Source organism: Xiphophorus hellerii, chromosome 20, assembly GCF_003331165.1.
Source record: "Xiphophorus hellerii strain 12219 chromosome 20, Xiphophorus_hellerii-4.1, whole genome shotgun sequence".
Lineage (NCBI taxonomy): Eukaryota > Metazoa > Chordata > Actinopteri > Cyprinodontiformes > Poeciliidae > Xiphophorus > Xiphophorus hellerii.
Genome location: NC_045691.1, coordinates 11,262,758 through 11,285,870, shown reverse-complemented (window position 1 = coordinate 11,285,870; position 23,113 = coordinate 11,262,758). Strand labels below are relative to the sequence as shown.

The 23,113-nt window shown below is 36.6% G+C and overlaps 1 protein-coding gene across 3 annotated transcripts in view; it reads right to left on the bottom strand.

Annotated features, from left to right (window-relative positions):
* Positions 1-23,113, bottom strand: part of ppp1r16b (protein phosphatase 1, regulatory subunit 16B) — an 86,707-nt gene that overhangs the window by 8,120 nt on the left and 55,474 nt on the right. For all 3 annotated transcript variants that reach the window (XM_032550370.1, XM_032550372.1, XM_032550371.1), the window contains exons 3-6: positions 19,703-19,773; positions 12,634-12,779; positions 9,924-10,027; positions 2,762-2,886 (exon numbers count right to left, since the gene is read on the bottom strand). In XM_032550370.1, the coding sequence (XP_032406261.1) occupies positions 2,762-2,886; positions 9,924-10,027; positions 12,634-12,779; positions 19,703-19,773 (446 nt within the window). The remainder of the gene's footprint in view (positions 1-2,761; positions 2,887-9,923; positions 10,028-12,633; positions 12,780-19,702; positions 19,774-23,113) is intronic.

Sequence of the window (23,113 nt, the reverse complement as noted above, 5' to 3'; positions counted from 1 at the left end):
AGTAGTTTTCTGAAATGTCACCCCCAGGTTGCCACCAAATGTTCCTTTGCAGCTATTCTAGCTTAGTTTTTCAAAAGGTTTTTAGTGTCTATATACTGTAGGAATATACATTTTTGGACAATTTTCTTTAAGAGCATTTGTGAAGTCAGACACTGATGTTGGATGAGAAGGTGTGGCTTGCAGTCTCTGCTCTAATTCATCCAAAAGGTCCTCTGTTAAGTTGAGATTAGGACTCTGGGTGGACCAGTCAAAGTCCTCTGCACCACACTGGAACATCCATGTCTTTGTGGAAGTTCATCCTTGTTTTAGCCATGTCAGACCACAAGGCATGAACATCACTACTGCTTAAATAAAATCAACACAAAATGCATTTCACTGAAAAGCAAAATATTACAGTTACATAACATCGTAACCAGTTCCCATTTTTTCCCCGTCTTTCCTGCCAGTGATTTTAATAAGGTATGCTCCATTTTGCTTCATCATGCTCAAAAAAGATTAACAGGATGCAAGGCAAAGGGATGAGGAAGTCCAATAGATAATCTGTAGTAATGTATAAAAAGCTTAACAAGGTTATTTTGGGATACTACCTTACTTCGCTATTTCCACCCAGTGATCAGTCACCATGTTTCCACATCGTAGCTAAATCCCTGATACGTAATGAAGACTTTATTTAGGTCCCTGACATTACATCCCTCTTAGGAAATTAAATGTAGATGATTCTTTTCACGCCCTTTTCAGTGCTTAACTGCACTGATCTGCTATGTTGGGGAAGCAGTTAATTCAGTGCACCTCTGAATACTGAAAAACTGATTTAATGAGTGAATAAAGCTTTCTCAGTCTTTCTGCAAGTGCACCCCTTCTATAAATGGCTGATCTGGCAAAACAAGTACTGTCAAACTCTGTTCCAAAGAGTCTGTAAGTTGTTAATCCACATAAGAAGAATGTGTGCAAAAATGGCTAGTTTTATAATACATTAACATTAATTTGTTTTATGCTGTATTGAAATGGTCTTACATTGATTATTGACATGCATAGCTTTTTAATGCACCAATTATTGCGTCAGGCTTCTTTACATTGCTGATGTTCACCACTAGATAACCAGCGTATGTGTAGAGGATTTTAAATCTCAGCTGATTCGCCTTAAGAAGGTTTTAATGAGCCTCTAATGCCTGATTAGCTCGGAAGGTTTTACAGCCTCCTGAGACGATGCTGTTGAGAATATAATCTTGAAAAGGTTAACGCGTAATGAAGAAATTCACTGAATATTTATACATATTTTTTTAATCGTCTCTCTGTTGAAGTCCAGTGTGGAGAACTCAATTTGAGTCCGCAACCAAATGACTCACATTTTCTTCAAAACGACAGATTTCCAGATCTGTTTTGGTTGTACTTCAGACAGTCTTTTTCCAGCTGGTTTGTTTGCTTATTGGACTATCAGTGTTAGGGAACTAGGATATGTAACAGCATATTTGGTTTCACACAAATTAACTGATCTAACAGCAAAAGCATTAAAGTACAAAGTAAATGTAAAAAAAAAAAATAGTCTGAACAAAAGCTTAGGACAAAATGTCTGCTTCAACAGAAGTGTAACTGCACAATATTAGGAAACATATTTATGGAAAATATTGATGAATATTGAGATGATGATATTAGTTACTATTATCCCATCTCACTCTTCTTTTCCATCAACACAAATTTGTTCAGAACCAATCGAATGTAAGCACCAGAGGGAGCAAATGTTATCTTACATGTCAACATACAAACTGTGCATGCCTTTACTTTATACTTTAAATACTTTTAAAGTATTACATCTAAGTAGCACTTTTCAATTGAAACATTGAACATATTGATATTGCATTGATGACTGTGGTTCAATATAAGTGATAGAAGGGAACCAGCTGCTACTAACCCTCCTGCGTTTGATGAAAGCAGAAGTATTGGTGTACTTTGTTACTGCATAGTTTTCAATTAGCAGAGGAACTTGATAGACGTTTTTATTCACGCCAACAGCTTGAAAATGGGAATTAATTGCAATTAATCACATTTTAATTGAAATTTGCTGTTTGCAGATGTCACTTGTGCATCAGATTTATGGGTGTGCTAAAAACGTGGGGATTCCTAAGTTGCAGCTGGAACTTTTGTATGTAAAAATGCTGTTATTAATTGTGTTAAAATATGTAAATTGTTATAATCTATGTAATTAATCAAAATTAAATAATTAGGTAATGGATGTAGCAAAATCAAGTCCAGTCTCTAGATAACCAAACCGCCATAGGAGTGTGTCCTAAACACATCCTGATCAGATTCTTCAACAACGTTGATATGAGGAAGCCGTGTCTCTGCACCAACCTTTTGAGGTTTTCTTGAAGGCTGATCCCAGGCCCTCAATGGAGGAATGTTTGCTTCTAAGATCTTGTCCTTTAGGTCATGTTTCATATCTCAGTGGTGTGGGTGAGAATACTGGTAAACTAATAAATCCAGAGCTGCACCTCACAGCACTAGAACCAGGTTTTGCCTACTCTCCATGTGTGAGGTTTGTAATACCTTGTTACTAGTAGTACTGAGGAGTAGTTTGCTGAAGAGTTGCACTGAATACATAGGTTTCAGTACTCTCATCATTAGTTTTTATACAGTAAATATTTACTTAACTTTTTTTTTTTTCACTGATTTACATTTTAACATGGAAAGATCTATTTCAAATGATCCTAAAGTAAGACAAACCCTCACTGCCAACTAGTTATGCCTATGAGCAACTTCTTACCAGCGTGGCTCCCTGAGAGTCCTGTTGGTTGACCTCATCTCCTACTCTCATCATCTCCTGGATGTCTCCCATCATCTTCCTCTCTGTGGACGCCCGTGTCTCATTGATCATCTCCTGAGTGATGCCTGTGCAAATTGCAAACAGAAGCATGCTTAATAAAGACCAGGAAAACGTTACCCTCCAAGCACAGCATCTATAATTGGTAGTAACATGTTTTTAAATTGCTCCAGACTAAATTAAACTGATATAAAGAGACAGCAACACGCTCTACTTTTTAATGTGCTGCAGGGATGATACAACAGCTCTAAGAAAAAGAAATATCAAATTTCGCTTGTCTTTAATATCTGAATGGAATAAATGAGTAAACTGTTTACAAAGAGAGGATAATATGAAAAAAAGCTAAAAAAAAAGTTCTTTATGGAGGTGTATGGAGAACAAACCTATAAAAGTGGCACTTGCTCCAGAAATAAAAAGCAGAAGCCAACAGGTGTCCCCTGACCATGCATAGTTTACTGTCAGGGTCTCAGCTCTATGACCTTTCCCATGACACGGACTTGCAGAAGCCCATCCACTCATCTGAGGATCCACCTTCCTACCGAAGGTATTTAAAGATAAACCTCTAGTTTATTTCACACTCTTGGGTGCAGCAGGAATCCACATAAGACTCAGTGAGTGATTGTGATGAAAGCTTGACTGAATTTACAATCAGAGTCTCTGCGAGAGAAGCATATAAATCAGTGCTTTTTGTTGGTTTCATGTTCCCTCACATTTTTCTTCTTTTATGTTTTCACTTGTACTTGAATTGAAGTCTTTCTCTTTAGTAATATCACAAATTATGCATACCTGTTGAGGGATTTGGCCTTTATGAGCAACAGCTTGAAGATAAGAGAAATCTTTTCACTCAAGTAATAAAAGAGGAAACTATTTCTAATTCAAGGACGAATAATGAAAACACAGCGGCTTATAAAAAAAATCAGTTTTTTTGTTCCTCATGGAATGAGATTGTTGTAAATACAACTTTGTGATGGGATCAAATATTTGTATTTTGCCTTTGATTTTGGTCTAATAGATTTCACTACATCTACAGTAAACAATAAACAAAAACTCTACACTCTAAATCCGACTACAGTTATATACAATTAGGCTTTTTATTGCAAAATTATAATATTTTGGTTAATTATCTTGTTAAAGATACAATATATACTTCACACTTCTTTGCAGTTTACCTAAATGATGCACAAATATCACAGTGGAATCACCTAAACTTATATACCGATATACCAATACTCTCTTGGCACTGATGAAGATTCGCTCACCTCATCATGCTGAGTGCTTTAACTGTCTCCAACTGTCAGCTTTCCGACCGTTTTCTAATTAATTCAGCAGGGTTCTTATACACCAGATGGTGAGGCAATCAATAAATTTTGACAAAAAAATAAAAAGGTGTCAGACAATAAGTAACTCTCTCTATCCTTGTGCTGTAGCACAATGTAAATGTTAAATCCTTCACTGAGATAAAAGTGGACTATGCAAAATGACCGCCAACTTTAAATCTTGCACACATTACATAGATTTGATTTGACTGAATGTGATCCATATCTTTGAGCTTAGTAAAAGTATAAAAGTAACACAACCTTACATGGTAAGATAAGTATACAGTGTGACAGTATATTAAATATAATGTATATACTGTATGTATATGTGTAAGCAGTCCAAAACTTTAACATAATATTAAGGATGTACTGCCACCAGTATCAGGAGTGAAAAACTACTGCTGAGACTCACAACACTTGAAAAATATGATGTGATAGCACTGCTGCCTTGCAGCCAGAAGGTCCTGGGTTTTCATCTTGGCCTGGGATTGTTTTGGCATAGAGTTTGCATGTTCTTCATGTGCATGCATGGGTTCTGTCCTTGTACTCTGGCTTCCTCCCACAGTCCACAAACATGACTATTAGAGCAACTGATCTCTCTAAATTGACACACTTAGGGATCAGTATGTGTGTGCATGGTTGTGGCTCTGTGTTGCCCTGTAATGGACTGATGACCTATCCTGAATGCCTCTCGTCCAATAACTGTTGGAGATAGGCACAACCTGCAACCATGCAAGGACAAACGATATAGACAGTGGATGGGTGGATAGTTATGTGGTCAAGCACTTTGGTGGAAAACCCCGTAAGAGATCCAATAACTATTGTCAGCCCATATTGTGTCTCAAACATAAGAGACACATCTTTACAGAAAAATGTGACTTGTTAATGCTAGATAAAATTTAATTAAGGAAGAATCAAAACACTCAAGTTGTTTGTGTTGTGGCTTGTCAACTGGACTATGTCTTCTTCACATACAGGTAGAGATCACCTCATTACCACTGCGACTCATTGCAGATCATCTCTTCTCTACAGGGGGAGGATCAAGGCAGAGTCGGATCAGTCGATGCTGCATATTAAGGGCTCTGTGTGTTGGGGACAGGATGTGTGTGTGCCTGTCCCTGCAGTGTCTCTGGAGATAGAAGTCTTATTCCCCACCGCTGTGCAGAGAACATTACAAGAGCAATTAGCAGAGCTGGACTCCCTTTGATCAGTATAATAATCATTCTTCTCACCTACTGTACCGCTATCTGCATTCTGCAGCTCCACTGATCCTTTTGTACACCGAGAAGCTCATTTTCGAGTGTGTTCACCCTCTTCAGACCCCCAGTTTGTTTGTGCTTCCATCACTGGCTCCAAACCAGAATCCAGCCAACACAAGGTGGCATCATGTGCCCCATTTATACGGTTAACAGAAAACCAAAGCTATTAACCCTGCTCTTGTTTGCAAGACAGAGCTTATCATAACAGAGTTTTTCTGACCTTTAATTATCTAAGGGAATATGAAGAAGATTTATAATGCTCCCGCACCCTCTTGCCTCCACACAGTGATATTTACCACCAACCAGTCCAGTGATTCATTTACTTGGATGCTGAAGGGCACCTTTGCATCCTTTACAAGCATGCAGACAAGCTAAACAACTTCCCACAGACCTACACATGTGCAGCCATGGTAAAAAAAAAGAAAGTACACTCTACTTGTTTTGTATGTATCCAGGGGTTTTTCTACAAAATTTTAAATTATGTTATGGTGAAATCTGGGATGTGCAGTTCTGCACATTTGGTTTTGAATTTTAATAAGATCCAAATCTAGAGAAGATCAAATAATTTATACATTAAAAGCACAGAACTGACAGAGAGGTGACATCTCTTTTTAGTATGACTGTATATCACATACAAGAAGCTGGTGTAAGCAAAGAAAATGAGCAAAAAAAGGAGCTGAGGTTCAAAGTAAAACTGAAAAACCTTTAAAAAGCTTGAGGATTACATGAAAATCTCACTCCCTGGAGGCAGTATACAGTATAAAGAAGTTCAAGGTAGCTTGCTTTTTACCCAGTACACTAACTGACATTCAGTCTCAAAGTTTATGTCCTTAGTTGCCTTCATTGATTTTATTTAAATTTCAGTGTAGAAGCACATGAAACATTAAGCTTTTAATCACTTTGAGGTGTCAACTAAGATGGTCCTTTTCACCTCTTTCCAGAGCAAACCAACATTTTACCATTCAGATTTTAGCAGTCAGCTTAAGAGATGTGATTCCTGCCATATTTCTTATAGTTCTAATCACTATGTGTGAGTCTGAGTTGATTTAAATTTCTTAATTACTGCAATACATATGTCCTTTATGCAAGTACAGTGTGAAAGCCAGATTATAGTAATAAAATGCACCTAGGGAGAAGGACCTTGCAAGTTTGGCTACTTGTTTACTGGCTAGATGAAAGTAAAATTGAAGTGTTTAGCCATAATAACAATCATCACATTTGGAGAAAAGAGGGAGAGCCTTACAACCCAAGAACATTATAATGTGTGAGCATTTTGCTGCAGGGATGGCAGCAAAACACTCAGTAAAGCTCATTCACACCAGTTCTGTCTGGAGGAATAGGACAAATTTCCAGAAAAGAAACGCAGTATCTAAAATATTGCACCAAAGTCATTAATAAAGGATATTCTTTCTTTACATCATCACCTCCAAAGGTTCCTCAGTCACCCCAGAACAGAACCAGCCTTCTTTACCAAGCTGCTGAGCCTTTTTAAGTCCCTGGTTCTACTGCTGCTGCTCTAACAGATAATAGCAGCTCCACAACAGACTTATAGAAGACATGCAGCATCTTGCTGCAAACATGGAAGGATTTAAGCTTACCCAAGAAGTAAAGTCTGCTCTATCTCTAATAGACAACTTGTTGCATTTCCACTTCGGTCCGTTTTCCAAGTGCACACCAAAGTATTTATACTCCTCCACCAACTTTCCATGGTGGAAATAGAGCTCGACATACTCATGTTCCTGAAATCTACAGTCACCTCCTTTGTTTTGTTCACATTTAAAATAAGATGATTGTTCCCACACCATGCCACAGAGCGCTCCACCAACTCTCTGTACTCAGCTTCTTGATAATTTCTAGCAGACCTGATGAATGCAGAGTCATCTGAGTATTTCTACAGATCACAGGAATATTTTTTGTACTGGAAGTCTGACATATACAGAGTGAAAAGGAATGATGAGAGTACAGTCCCCTGTGGTGCTCCTGCATTTCTGACAACCTGCTTCATTTATTAACCATCAGGCATTTTGGCATTGTGGGAATTAATATAATTTTGATAATCCTAGCTAAGGTAAAACAAAAAATGCTTAATCTGATTTAATGTTGGTAAGAAAAAGGTCATGTGTCTTTAGATGTAGTTTATGTAAATATCTAGTTTCAACTGTATTTCAGCAACAGAAGAATAAGAAATCATGACAGACAATCTCAGAATGTATTGCCCTTCAAGCACTAAGATTCTTCTGTCACAACAATGCTTGTAAAGGTCAAATATCCAAATATCTTCAAGTCAGTTTGTGGGGAAAGACAAAGACCTTCAGAGATCCTCTTTGGAAGAGGAAACACTTTTCCCTCACACCCTGTTTCTGCAGTAAATACGACACAACGCCATATCCTGTTTATACAAACTCCATATTTGCAAGTATTGAAAAAAAAATTCAGTGTTTAATGGACTTTAAAGGCCAACTATTTCCTGTCGGGTGGCAGGAGCTTCCTGCAATCTCCGTTCCTCCAGCAGATGCTCCTCGTTCTGATCAAGTCCAGCAAGCAACCCAATGGGCTTATTTTTGCTCATTAAACTTACTAAACTCAGCCAAATTGCTAATATATCTACAAAATGCTAATCTGCTCTTGCAGCAGATTATATTTCAGCAGCCAAAGAACATGTATCTAGTCTTCTTAAATGCAAAATTGCTGCCAACAAGATTTTCTTCCTTTACCAGCTGTAGTCACACATGACAGTCTGTAAATGTCACTATTTACCCATGAAAAACAAACTAAACATTGACAAGCCCTTATGTGGATTTTACTCCAAGCCAAATAAAGCTGTATCTCGCCAAAGCACATATTTGAAACACATCACACGCCCCCCTCCTTCATTTTTGCTGATCTGCAGTCTGTTTTGTCAGCACTGCTCTCCTTGAGCTCTCTCTCACTAATATCACAGACAAACTGCGCCAGCTGCAGCTGTTTACTGTGCCGCAGCATGAATATACAGCCTCCTAATCTGCATCCCATCGAGAGAGACAGAACGCGCGACGTGTGAATATATTAGGAGTTTACCCAGAGAGCCGGTCCTAAATCTGAGCGAGACTCTTAAAAGTTGAGTGTGGTCTCAGCTCTGCTGCTGGTTTTTTCTGCAATCTGTACCTGTGGAGGCCAGAGCAGGAGTGCAAAAACTGGAGTAAAAAAAATTCATAGTCAGAACCAGAGGTTAACATTTTTAGAAAGGTAAAGAATGGTAAAGAAAGAATGAAAGAACATTTCCATCCTATTTAAAACCCCTTTCTTTCATAACAGTAAAGGAAGTAATTTAATTTCAAAATATAATTTAAAAAAAGGAAGATGCTGGAGATAACATCAACAGTCTAAACATTTTCCATTTGAGTACTGTTTTGAAGTCTTCTGAAAGATACAGAAAAATATTTGCATCAGTGATGTTTAAACTTATTTAAAACCATTAAAGGTTATTTCAACATCTCCTACTGGGTGTTTTCTGCAGAGTACAGCTTTGGGGATTAACAGCTCCCTTCAGATTATAGTTCTGTGATAAACACAAGCACACACACTTTCTTCATGGCACACTATTGGAGGCATATGGTAATAACACACAAGGGATATTAAAATGAATCAACTCACATTGATACATGAACGTTGCGAGTGCTTTAAATAGAGCCACTATGAAAAGACAGTTTTCGGGATTTGATCTTCATGCAGATGTTTTCACATTTTTACATCAATAAAATTTGATCCATTGCATAATGAGATACTTGACACTTTATTTACAAACATGATCCACTCACATGCTGTGAAAGGACATCAATAATTTACCAGCATTTTAGAGTTTTCAAATTATTTTTATCCTTTTTTGATTTAATGCCTATATTTTTTTATTATCCTTTTATTCTTTGTATCTCTCTGTTTCTGTTTATGCAAATTACTCGATATTAGTTCATTTGTTTCCAGCCATTGTTTCAGGGATAACAAGACTGTATATTATTCCACTTATGAAATGACTTGAAGTTGCTTAGTACTAAGGTTTAAGTTATTTAGTAAAATATCTAGGTTTTTAAACCTATTCCCCAAAGATAAATAACTATACCTACTTAAAAATCTGCAGTGAAAGTATGAGAGACTTTTTATCCAATATTTATAAGCTTATCCCTTCCTTCTGTTGGAATGGCTTTACAGCAAACTTATTTAATTTTTAAAATCTTTTTCATAATTTTAATGTCATTTTCTTTCCTTGTCTTTCTATTTTCTTTTAACTTAAAACTGCTTAGAGTAGAAATTACACAAGCCACAGAAATAGAAGGCATAATTTCAGTATTTAATACTACTTCAGCAATAAGAAGATTAGTTGATGAATTACTGCTGTTAAAAAAATAATTAGTAAGATCATCTTAAACATTAAAATTGTGGTATTTTACTCGATGACATAATCCTGTGCAGTCTATTCAAACCATTAATTCTAGCTAGACTCAAAAATGAGTCTCTGCTTCAGATTCTCCATCTTTTTTCATTTTCACACCCTACCTCTGTTGGCCATGGCCGTCTCTATGATGTCCAGTGTCGGGTCGTCCTCACACAGGTCATAGGGCATGTTTCCATCTGAGTTGACTGCCAGAAGATCTGCACCACTGTAGGAAATTAGCAGGAAATGAGAAATATATAATATTCATTTGCAAAAGATACTGTGTGGATTAAACACTAAAAATGGTTAATATATTAATGAAAGCTTCAGCTGTGATAAATGTTCTCCACAGGTGAGTTAAAAAATGCTGAAAGCTCATCGTCACACTGACCTAAAAAGTAAGAAAAGAAGTAATTTGATGACAAAAATGATATTAAATAACATCAATAATATAAATAAAATGATAAAACAGATATTTGCTCAGTACAGCTTTCTGTCTTCATAAACAGAAACAATGTGGGTGTGACTAGTTTATTCTCATTTCTCTGAGGTTGCCTTTTGTGCCTGTGCATATCTTGATGTTATATCTTCATTAAGCTGTAATTAAAGTCTAATAAAAGCCATCTCATTAAATCCTGATTAAAAATGTCAACATGTGAGTCACACTATCCCGACCATTCACGGTTAATTTAGCTGACGAAGACAGGAGCTTGTGTCAGCACTACTGGATTATTAAAAGCACTTTCATAATAAAGATGGACGGCAAGTCAATCAGTGACTGTTCTTCTATGACATCATGTCCAAGGACAGGACAGAACTTATCATTATATATGTCAAATGTATCCTTTGTTGTTGTTTTTTTAAAGAAATCACATATTTCTGCCGTTTTCTATTTGTTTTGGTCTTTTTTTATATCCTATTTTCCATCACGTTATTAAAGTGGAATTGCATTTTCCTCCACTGCTACATACATTACCATCCATTTTGTCGCTCTATAGTGAAGCCAGTGTAATTTTTGTAGACAGAAAATTGTCCTTTTTCCTACAAGGCAGTCAAGGGAAATGAATTCAGGCTTCAAAAAATTGCTTTTTTGTTATCCACAGCTGCATATAAACCTAAACACACAAAGCTTAAAAATGTACCAGTGCTGATATTTTCTACATGGGCCTTGTGAATCCCGGCCTTCCCTTACAGCAATTATTGGTTCTTCAAGTTCAGCTTCAAACTGATTAAAAATCTCTTTGGATTTTCTCTTCCACTTGAAGATATAAAACTAGTAATGGGTGACACTAACCCAAAATGTTGTTATTGAATTTATTGCAAACACAATAAAAGTAAAGATTAAAAAAAAAGCTTCACAAAATCTGATCTAAAACAAAACTTACCTATTATCAAACAGTAATGTAGCTCAACTGCCAAACATTATGCTATATGCTGCAATTATTTACAGCTACATTAAAACAATACAAAAAATTAATAATAATCCAATTCCTACGATCAGTTTTGGAGGTTAGTGAGTTTTAATAATTAAGAGTTTATTGCTAGAATCAGAAGATGATTGATTCTTATTACAACATTTTTTTTTTATTTCAAAGCAATTATAACTGATGCAATAACTGTGCATTCTGAGCAGAAACCGCATGTGTAAATCCCTAAGCTACCTAAACTATTTTATCACTATATCTAGTAAGTATTCATCATCGTATACCTCCTTATTTTGGTGCTGCTCTGTCGTGTGCATTTTAGTTCCTTGTTGGTATTGTAGCTCATTCTTACATAGATTCCAAAAGCGAAGTTTTTGTGTGATTTTCTGCTGTATTTGAGCTCAACTCAGGTGCCTCTCCTGTATTTTAGTGGTGGTTGAGGGGCTTCTCCAGTATGTACCCTTTGAAGGCTGTGCTGGAGAAGCCCTCCAACTGCAGAGATAGCCCAGTTAAATTACTTTGCACATTCAGCAGAAAATATCTGGCACTCATGCATGAAAACAGCTGAGCTCAATGCATTTAAAGAAAAGATTTTCTTTAACCCTTTAAGAATGCTGGCATCTTCAACCATAGGAGTTATTAAACATTTATAATATTTGTTTAAAGGTGTGGATGCTTTAACTTATTTCAAGTAATATTCATATTACATATTATTAAAGACTCAATATCTGGAGTAGATAACATTTTATTCATGTAAAAAAAAATTGCTTAAGTGCCAGCTACATTAAAGTTATTTTTAGACCCTTTAACTGAACAAATTGTTTTCCTTTATATACTCTTAAAATTATTAGCTGTATACAAACATTTGAAATTTTCTAATGTCTGATCATCTTGATCACTCACAAGATTGAGATGCAGTGATTAGGCTTTTCCCTGCTCATTACAATTTATGATTTTGTTTATGTTTATGGACTGGAAATTGTGGACTTTTTATTTTGAGGCATTTAATGAATTTGGAAAAATATATTTTTTCAGCTATTGATCTGCCAAACAATGGTCACAGCCAATCAATGGAAAAGTGGCCCATTTCGATCTCTGGCTGGTTTCTCTAATTACTAGTTAAGGCCTTAAGCACTACATTGACTTCTGTATGACAATTTACGTTTGCAACCATATCTAGCTCAACCACAGATTGGGGTTTTCATGTCTTCAGAGAGTTTGTGTAAGCTGTTCAAACTTAAATACATTTCCACTTGTTCAGCTTTTTCAGCACAATTAATTTAAACTACAACAATAAAAGTCCAACTTTAAGGATCTGGAGGAAACATTTCTGAACATCAGCAGAGTCGTGCTTTTTTTTCTCTGGCATAAGAAACATCCATTAAACTGAGGTTTCTACATGACTCACTGTGCGATGAGTATTTTGACAAGTCCTGCGTGGCCACAGGTCGCAGCAGCGTGCAGCGGCGTCCAGAGTTCGTTGTCCTGAGCATTAACGTTTGCTCCACGGTCCAACAGCAGCTTCACCATCTCTTCATAGTTGTCTATACAACACTGTGTGGGGGGAAAACGAGGGATGAATATTCCTGTCATAAAACTGATGAATGCAAGAGCAGTTCTTTAAGGATTTAGGATGTCAAAATAAAATTTAGGGTAATGGAAAGTTACATTATTTTTCAACATCTATCATCACATTATTCCCTCTTGGATATTTTATATCAATATTGACAGACTGAAGAACAGCAGGAAGGACAAAATATGTTTGAAGCTGCTGTTTTTTATTGAGTCACTCTTAACTTGATGTGAAAACTGCTGTGCTTATGTGATGTTTTTAGAGAAAAATTTTCACATCTGTGTGGCACAGACGAAGACCGACTAAAATAACAGTCAGACAGTATTTCTTCACAAGACCTTTAGTGGCATATTGCTGGGTGGAAAACTGAGAACACATTAAGCCAAGCTGGAGACACTATTCCTACACATCAGCCATTGTGTGGGCTGCTTCCTGGATCCCAGACAAAACTGGAAAAGCACCCAGAACTCACACCCATCCAGAGAAACAGACAAAGGCATGGAGGGGGAGGAAGCCTTGTTAAGCGGAGTGAGGGGCTGGGAGGAGATGTTTCCATGAAAACTGTCAGACAAACTGTTGTTTTCTTCTAAATCGGAGCCAGTTGATGTGAATGTGGCTCAGTCAAGCCACCGAGCAAAGACTGAGATAGAAAAACAAGAAAATAAGAGACTGAAAAAAGCAGCAGTGAAGGATGAGGTTACTGTGTCACAGAAGGGCAGAGCCAGACATGATATGAACACTCAAAGGTTCAAAATAAAAACCTTTCTAGAGGTCTCTGTTGTCATCATCGTAACATCTTCAGTCAACCCGACTGATTGTCCCATGTGTCTCAGACATATCTAGAGAGTTGCAGGTAGCAGCAAAAGGTAGATCTACAAAGGACTGTCTCAGATTTTCTCTGTAAAACAGCAAAGAATAACCCTATGTATTGTTTAATTTGTATTGTTCTATCACATAAAATCACAACAAAATACATTGAATTTTCTAATGTGAAGATTTTCAAGAGATAGACAATATCTATATTAATGAGTTACAACAACATTTAATTTCTCTTTTGGATTAATAAACTATTCTTGAATTTGAATTTACGCCCTGGCTGTAAACTAAAGAATAAATTCACAATTTTATCAAGATGAAGAAGTGCAATAGTTTGTTTTTTCCCTTAAAGACAGGTGGTGAAAGGAGCAGACATTAAAACTAATAAGATCATTAATCTATTTAATATCTGTGAATGGCCCTCAATTGTTCTGCAGCCCCTAGAATGAATAGCAGCACCATTTTACACGCTCATCTAAAACTTCTTTGGTGCAGAGAGTGGATGCTTCCTTCTACAAGATTTTTACACAAAAGATGAGCTGTGGTGCAATCTCCAGAGGTTTATCATGTCTGAGAAGTGATAGCACAGTAGAAAATAAAAAAACACAAAAGAGGAACAAAGATATTTAAAAAAGCAGACACAAATAGACACATGAATGTCAAATGGGAGAATGCATAGAACAAGCTTGTATGAGTCAGAGGTAAAAGATTCAAGAGGAATGTTTGGCTCAGACCATTTCCTTCTGTTCTAAAACAAAAAAAATCACCTCTTTTGCTGCATCTGTGACCTCTGCTGTCCTATGCTCATATAAAACTGTGTCCACCTAAAACAACACTCAGCAGAAACGGTGCTGTGCTCATTCAAAGCTATTCGCACAAAACATTTATTATTTCAAGATGTGGTGGGTGATGAATACATTCAACACAAGCAAAGGAATGAAATGACAGAGAAATGAGACATGACACACGACTGACTGACATATTTCCTCTAAGCAACACATTTCCTCGGGTGTCGATGTAAATAACGACTTAAGAGTTTCTATTTTAACCCATGAAACTACAAAAAAGTCATATCAAAACAAAAGTCTTGTTTTGATGTGACTTTTGATGTGACAGTTTAGACAGATGCTAAACTGTCTGAGAGGAACCATGACACAGCTTCATTTGAAGTCTGTGTTGAAAATGCAAATTTCAACATAAACTTTACATACAAGATCTCCACATTCTTACGCTCATTGTGGTCTCTGGTTATAGACCAAAAAAACTAAATTACAGATACAAGTGTCTGAAATTAGTTTCCTCTGCAGGGTTTTTTTTATTAGCTTTTTTTAAAATCTGCGTGTAAAAAAACAGGAAAACTGAAAAAAAACAGTTCATCATTCTTCTACAGCAAATGTTGTAATTTCATGTCTTTTTGAAATGCTGAGCTTTGTCACTCAACTTTTCTCAGCAATGGAAATCGAGACTTCTACTCAGAGTTAAATGACATTATTTACTGAATATTCTGAGATCAGCATGATAAAAATTAAAAAAAGAGCAGGAAGACCGCATCTGTGTGCATTCAGAAGCAGAACTGGCGGTTTAAATATGTCGACTGCTTCCTGTGCTCACAACGGAAAGAAAAACCAGGTTCAAAGCAGAAGAGAATGAGTCACGCATTTCCTTATTTCAGTATTTTCGTGTGGTTGTCTGATGCTGTTTAACTGGCAATTTCATAAATTCATAACAAGCAAACATGATCATACTCTGATCATGTAGTATTCTCAACACATTCTCAATGTTAAAACATAATACGACCTGAAAACCATCACAAAAAGAGAAGAACAAGACTTTTAACAAGAACTGCAGAAAAAAAACAAATGATTTCAACACCCTCAAAGTCCAGCCTATGGCTTTTGCATGAAAGATGTTATCAAAAACAACCTAGAAATCAGCAACCCACTTGCCAGATAAAAATCTAGGTTAATCTCTTTTTGAAAAAAAAAAAACCCCGTAAAAACCGGCCCACCTGCTTGCTAAATGCTAGGACTATGGCTTAGTTTTTCTACAAGAAGAAAAAAAGGACTTCAATCTACAAACTTGCAAGAAAAAGGAAAAGAAATAATCTGCAATTCATGTAAAGTACTGACAAAGGGATGGAAGTGTGGTCCAAACAAAAGCTCAGATTATCCCAGTGTGGCTGGAAAACAGCAGCAGCAATCTTGGCGGGTGTCATCTGTGGGTAGAGAGGACTGCAAGGAGCAGGCTGACGAGGAAACAAGGCTGACACTTGGAGTTTTAAATGACTAAAATTGGTTTGAGGCCACAGCCGAGATGGCTGAAGGCAACAAAGACTGCACTAAAGCTGAAATAGTGATGCTTTAAGAGGCACAGGGCCAGGTGAGAAAGCTTAGAGCTCAGACTGAAATGAGCTTAAATGGGCTTTAAATTTTACCAGAGCTTAACAAGCGAGTGCAAATCACTAAGAGTGATGGGAATCTAAGGTTCGGCTGCTGGCAGAGAAGACATAAGAAGGCTAGATTGTTAAATTGAACATTGACAAGCAGCTGAAACACCAGAGGAACACCTGAACTCAAGGGCAATTTGAGCCAACCCCGCAATGTTATTCGTCTGTCTGGAAGAAAAAGTGCCTCTCTGAAGAATGAAGGCACAGATTTATGGTGTCTTTTGTGATTCATACTCTTTCTATGAGAACAATTTAAATATGAACATAAATTTTGCCCTATTTTATGAGATTTTATGCTACACACCAATACAATGTGTTGCAAAAGTGCAAAATAAATGGAATATGGGTAGAAGATTTTAAAAGTTTAAAGAAAATAAAGTCTGAAAAGTCTGAAGTGCATTGCTATTCAGCAGCTTAAACTCTGATCCCCTTTTAAAGTATATATGTCAAACTCAAGGCGGCCTTCAAGATAACGGTTGTGTTCTTAAATATGAAAGTGAGTGTTATACTTTTCATATTTTCAACTGTAAAATAAATATGAAACCCATAATTTCCTATTCATTAGAGTCATGTAATAATTTGCTCTACCGTTGTATATGAAAGGGGTCGTAAGTCAAGACTTAAGCACATGATGCTGCAAAGCTTATGGTTGCTCAAACGTTGAAGTAATGCAGAGCAGAATTACTGATGAAAAGACCAAAACCACACAGGAACGCAGAGGGAAAACTTCATGATTAAACTCTGCGGATGATCCATTAGAGCCTGTGGAGTCTGTCATGTCTGCATAAGTATTTCAGCAGTAAAATTGCAGAAATGTATGCTTTCAAACATGGCTCCAACAGTGATGTTCTGGGTCACCGTGCACACACAGCCACACCGGGGTCACACACACACACACACACACACACACGCAACAAAATACAAGAGATTACAGCCGCATAACAGCCGGGTCGCTAAAATATAGGACACCATGAGGCAGGTGAATTTAGGAGCAGTAACTGACAAAAGAAAACTGCTACTGGATTAAATTTTCATGTTTACTCAGATTTTCCTTTTGATTTAAAAAGTGGAACATATCACAAATGAATCCAGCACTGAACGGACCTGCATTAAACTCAACTTATTTGGACCGTTTTCTTATCTGTTTAGAATAACCAAACTGTTTCACTTGTTCATTAAATGAACTTGTTCCATATCTTTGTCATAAGCCCACAGACAGTTATATTTTGAAAGACAAAAGCAAATCAGCAATTTATTCAAGTCTGGACATGAGATGCTTTGGCATGACCCTAAACAGAGAGTTCATGCACAAAACACTCCAGCAAGGATGAAACCTGTAATTAGTTAAAATAATTCTGCAAAGACCATGTGGGCCAAAACATAAAAACGTAGAACAAATATCTTTGGCCTATTAAGTTTAATGGTCTATTACTCTTTCACAAAGAACCAGGTTGATTTGAATTCTTTTATTCTGTTATAAATTAAATCAACATTTGAAAACTGCATTTTGTTATTTCTCATGGTAATTTTGTGCGGCATTGAAATGTCAAACCGTTTTTGCCTTTTTAAACTCAAATCACACAATAAACCCTTTTTAAAAATGGAGTTAGGGTAAAAAGGAACAATAAACCAGGACATGAATACTAATTTTGGGGCTTAGTCTTGAATGTGCGTCGTGGATGATTTCCAGCAGCATTAATCCTGCTTTGCTGGTGGCCTTTAAAATAACCATGACACAAATAATCCATCACATTATTTTGACTAGAGAGGCATTCATGTGGCTTTGGTCACAGCGGAAAAAATGCTGAGGAGTTTTTATTTCTGATTGCTTGTATTGCACATTGTGTGCATGTTGTGGTACATGCTGTGACCATTTATTTTTAATAATGCCTCATATCAGAGAGGTGAGAGCAGGCCTGGATAGATATGACAAACCGTCTAAAGAAACAGATCCTGCACCTTTCTTCATTTATGTTACCTTTTGTGATCACATTATTCCTCATGTTCTGGGGACCCAAAACTGTTTACACTAGCAGATTATGAAATGTTTTCTTTATGGATATGTACTGAAACTTTAGGAAATGAATCCAAGTGTCCTTTGCATTTGGTGCTCTCTGGACAATATATGTGTGGCAGTTACTGTGAAATTTACGCTCTAAAAGGGTCAAATCTTGAACCCAGCGTGGAGTCAAGCCCATCCAAACAGCGTATAATCAGGAACATTGGAAGCTGAAAGGTCATTCCGATCTCTTGGCCGTGTTTAAAACAGCAGCCTCACCAGTGGTGACTGATGGACTTCAATTTTCTCTTCCGCTGTTCATTTCACTGCCTCCCGGCTGGAGTGTGAATATTAGGCTTTGCACAGCCAGAGGGGAAAAGAGATATGACTGCGCTAGCTCAGGCAGAGAGAAAAGGATGGAACCAAATGAGAAGAGAGGGATGGAGAAGGGATAGAAAGCAATCAACATTTCTCCTTCAGAGATCTTTAAGATAAAGAACCATTCCTGTGAAAGTCAGACACTCTATTAAAAATAAAGCTGAATCCATCTAGCATTTAGATCTATGCTTCAAGCCTCGCCGGTATTTGACATTTTAGCCTAAGTGGAACAAACAGAACGGTTCCCCCTGTAATAGAAGCATCTTCATGCACATCCAGCAGCTTCACAGGAAATAAAGTGTTTTTTCCAGCTGCTGCATTTTGAGGAATCGGCTCAGATGCTGGGTAATAGCTTTTCCCAGACAGGTGCCATTTTTCAGTTTTCAGATGGAAACATAAATGTTTGTTTCCTAACTGAAGCATTAATTCGTAAGCTCTGATTGTAATACCAGTAATGATTTTAATTAGTCTAAAGAATAGGCCTGATGTCCTTGATTAGTTTCCTACATTGAAATGAACTAATTTTCCCAATAATGAACTAATTTCCTCAGAATTAAAAATTACTTTTCAGGAACAGAACCCTGAACACTTCTTTCTACATGAAACCATCCATTTTACTTTAATGGCAATGCCTTAAAAATTGTTGCGCAGAAAACTTGTGTTGCATTTATATGTTCAAAGCAACAAAAAGTCTTGAGGCGACAAGTAAGGTGGTAATGTGGTTTGTTCCTACACAGAGTTTAAAATATGCATCTTTATATCTTTTCACTGTGGCAAAAAATTATTTAATAAAAGTTCATACTTGACCTTAGCATGAACAATTCAAGGTTCTTTTACTACTGAGATACAAAAAGGAAAAACATCACAAGGTTCAGGTTTATAGAAATTTTCTAAACTTCACTAAATTTGTTTTCCATTAGAACCGCAAATTTCAGTGTTTTTTGTTACTATTTTATGGTATAATAATAATTTACAGAATTAATTACAGAATACTTCAATCTCAGTCAGTTTTCAGATAGATTTAGATTGTACTAACATATGACTGGATACTTTAATCTTAACCATTCCACTGTAGTTTAAACAGTGTGAATTTAGGGCTCTTTTGGGCTAAAGAGGAGCACCCACAAAGCATTTTAAGTAACTACAAATATAGATCTGTGCCTATGCTTTGTTTTATTGTGGTTTTTTCATACTCATCAATACTCCAAAATCAGTTTCAAAAGAGAAAAAAAATGGTGGAACAGATGGACACAGCCTGATCTTACCTGATGCAGAGCAGTGAGACCGTCTTCGTTACAGAGATCTGGACTCACATTGTTCCTCAGTAGGTAGCGAACTGATGGAAAAAAAGAGACAAGGAAACAGAAATAAATACTCAAAGCTTCTGACAGGCCTCCACTTAACCTATTATTACCTGTAGCACCATCAATAAATCTGTATAATCTATTATTCATAGCGCAGCAACGTGATTTCTCTGCATCGCCTAAATTATGCCCCCTGTCAAGATGTTTCCAATCTAAGCTCAGAAGTATAAATGAAAGGGTGAGGTAAAGGGGAGGACTGGTGAGGTAGTGCAATAATGCAAAGAATCAGAGTGTCTGTCTGACTCCCAATCCGACAGATAAAATCGTCAAACTGGATCCTAGTTCAAAAAAATACACAGCGTGTCCATCTGCACACATGATGGATAAAGAGTCTCATCTGTTTCCATTTCACACACACTCAAATAAAAGCACAACTAAAAACAGTTTGAACCAAGTCATATAAAAAGATACGAGCAAAGTAACACAGGAAACAACAAAAACAATAAACTCAAGATGATGTTATTTTTAGTCACCATAAGCACATTATCGTTTTGCTTGCCTTTTGAGTTGAACTGAATATATTTTCAAGTCAGATTAACATATGAAGACAGGACTGATTTGTGTTTCCTGCAGAAAACCACTGATTCAATCTGAAATGACTTAGAGAGGAGAAACCCTGGGTAGAGAAAACAGTACTGATTGTGTAAAGTTTATAGTTGATGGAGGAAGGTTAATCAGTGAAACCAACAGATGACAGTAAAATTTCCAACTTCCTTCTCTGTATTTATGTAGAACACTTTTTGCAGAGATTAAAGGATCAAAAAGCACAGAAACCCTTAAAACAGCAAATGAAGTTGAGCTCTGACATTTGCTCTGGCAAAAATCCCCACAATAATAGCAAATTAAGGTCTTAGTAAAGTAATCATAATATAAATATAAATTTTTTGACCCCTAATGAAGGAACCAAGACCTACTTTTAAGTATTTGTCGTTTAACTCCGAAACAAGCGGATCGAAGGACTTTCCTGGTGTGAATACCCCCCAAGGATAGCATTAATTTAAAATTTTACTTGGCTTTCTAGCTGATAACCAGTGCAGAAACCCTGATTAACAAGATCATGTTGGCAAAAAATTCTGTGCAATAAACTAGCTTCCTTAAAAACCAACGCTGCATACAGGTGTTTATTTTTGCTAATGCCTAATTTATTATTACAAGAATAAAATCAATATGTCTTTATTTTCGCAATACGAGCAATATTTCTTACTTGTATGTTTTAACTTAGATATTTTATCCTTTTCTTGTTTTTGTAAATTAAACAAAACCATTGTATTGGCGACCTGTCCTCAGACTCTGCCTCTTGCTCGTTGTCTGCTGGCGACAGGCATCAGCGTGTTGGAAATGGATGACTAGATGAAAATTAAACACCCTGATGAGACCAGATGATTTATACAGAAAAACTAGAACTCACTTTTCCTTCTTGTTATTGTAAATTTAACAAATTCACTGGGTTCTTTCCACTTGAAAAATTCTCACAGGGAGCCTTTTTCATACCGTCAATACACAGTACTCCATAAAATTAGTTGAAGTTTATTTTATAACACTTTCATAGATTCCCTGATTTTTAATGAGTCTTTGGTTCCTCTTCTCTTCAATATTCGGCTGCAAGCGAGCTCAGCTCTTTCATTACACTTGTCGTTTCAGAAATTCTTTCAGAACACACACAATAACCCAGGAACACTGCACATGCTTTAAGCCACTTATGGTTAATACATTGCTATATTGACTGCAAAATTTGGCTTTTGTGTTTTATGGTGTAAAATTGTTTTCCTTGTATATCATTGCTCTTTTGTGCTATGATACGGTATGAAATGCATGTAGTCTTTTGGCAGATTTCAATTGATTTTCAAAGAGACAAATAAAGGGGAAATAAAAAAAAACATGAATTAGGCTTTCTATTATCAATAACAATGAAAAAAAAAAGTTCCATAAGTTTGAAAATGTGTTATTTAAGCTCACAATAGAAACAATCTTCCCTTTCATCTCTTTCATCTCCTCTCCAAGGACCTTTCATTAAGAATAACTTTGAAAAAGCCCATTTTAAGTCTCTTTAATAGGTTTAAATAAATAACAGTATGGACAAAAACTATGCACTGTTAAATATGACTGAGGACTTGATTCTTATGCAGTAAAGCAGAAGGATAAAATGAGCAGCTATTATCAACTAGAGGCTTTCAGAGGACTGGTTGAATATTGTGTCTGCTAGACCTTGATTAGGCTTTTTTCACACTTTACTGTCAAAGCTCTCTCACTGCGATTTTTTTTTTCATTTCGTTAGAACATCTCCAGCATATTTTTGCTATGACTCGCACAGCAGCAATCAGTCGTCTTTAAAATCTGAGGCTGAACCAAACAAAATGAGCTGCTGCAGCGGCTATTGGTGGCTACAAGCACTCTCTTGATCGTCAAGGAGTAGACAGCGAAATATTACAGAAATGGGCTCAAGGTTCTGGAGTGAGCGATCAGTCTGGCAGCATCGGGTAAGTGTCACACATCATCTCTGCAGTGCTGTTTTTATAAGTGTACAAATCTCAGGGGAGCTGCCAACATTGCCTCTGCAGCTGACATCGCCACATCCCCAGAGATCTATTGCCATCAAGTTTGTTTTCCTTAAAGCCCTGATTACCTCCCCTCAGAGAGAATAAGACTGCATTTACATTATATTAGGCTAACCTAACATGCATGTGAAGTCTCTTCAACATACATGACAAAATGGGTGACATGGATGTGAGGTTATCTTGGTTGTTGAAATTACTTATTTTGAGTGTGTACATGTATGGTTATTAAATATTTGCACTTGTGTTGAATGGGAGACTGATCAAACATCTACCCATGCTCTCACCTACTGACCGCTGCTAATGAGAGACTAAATGAGATTTAATTTGTTAATGCTTGTATGAAACGTTGTGTAGATAACACCACATGATGCCACGCAAAGAAATGAACATTGGCCACACGTAGTTTTATTTATGAAAATACTGACTTGTGAACCAACAAGATAAAAAGTTGAGATGAAACACAAAGACAGCACTTCAGTTAGATGCTGATAAAACCCTGAGGCAAAAATGCAAAAGAAACATACTGTCAGAAATATATTAATGATTCTTATTTACCAGCACAGCTGGAGAAACCATAATAAATAATAAACCTTCTCTTTTTCTACATTGTTAACAAGCTGATCACGCATTTACTTTAGCATAAACCCTTGTTACTTTTTTATTGGCAAATATCATAGATAAGCAGTTCAATGCATTCTCCTGCTATCCACATATTGACATGCCCTTGAGCAAAGTCCTTAACTTCTGATGGATGCTG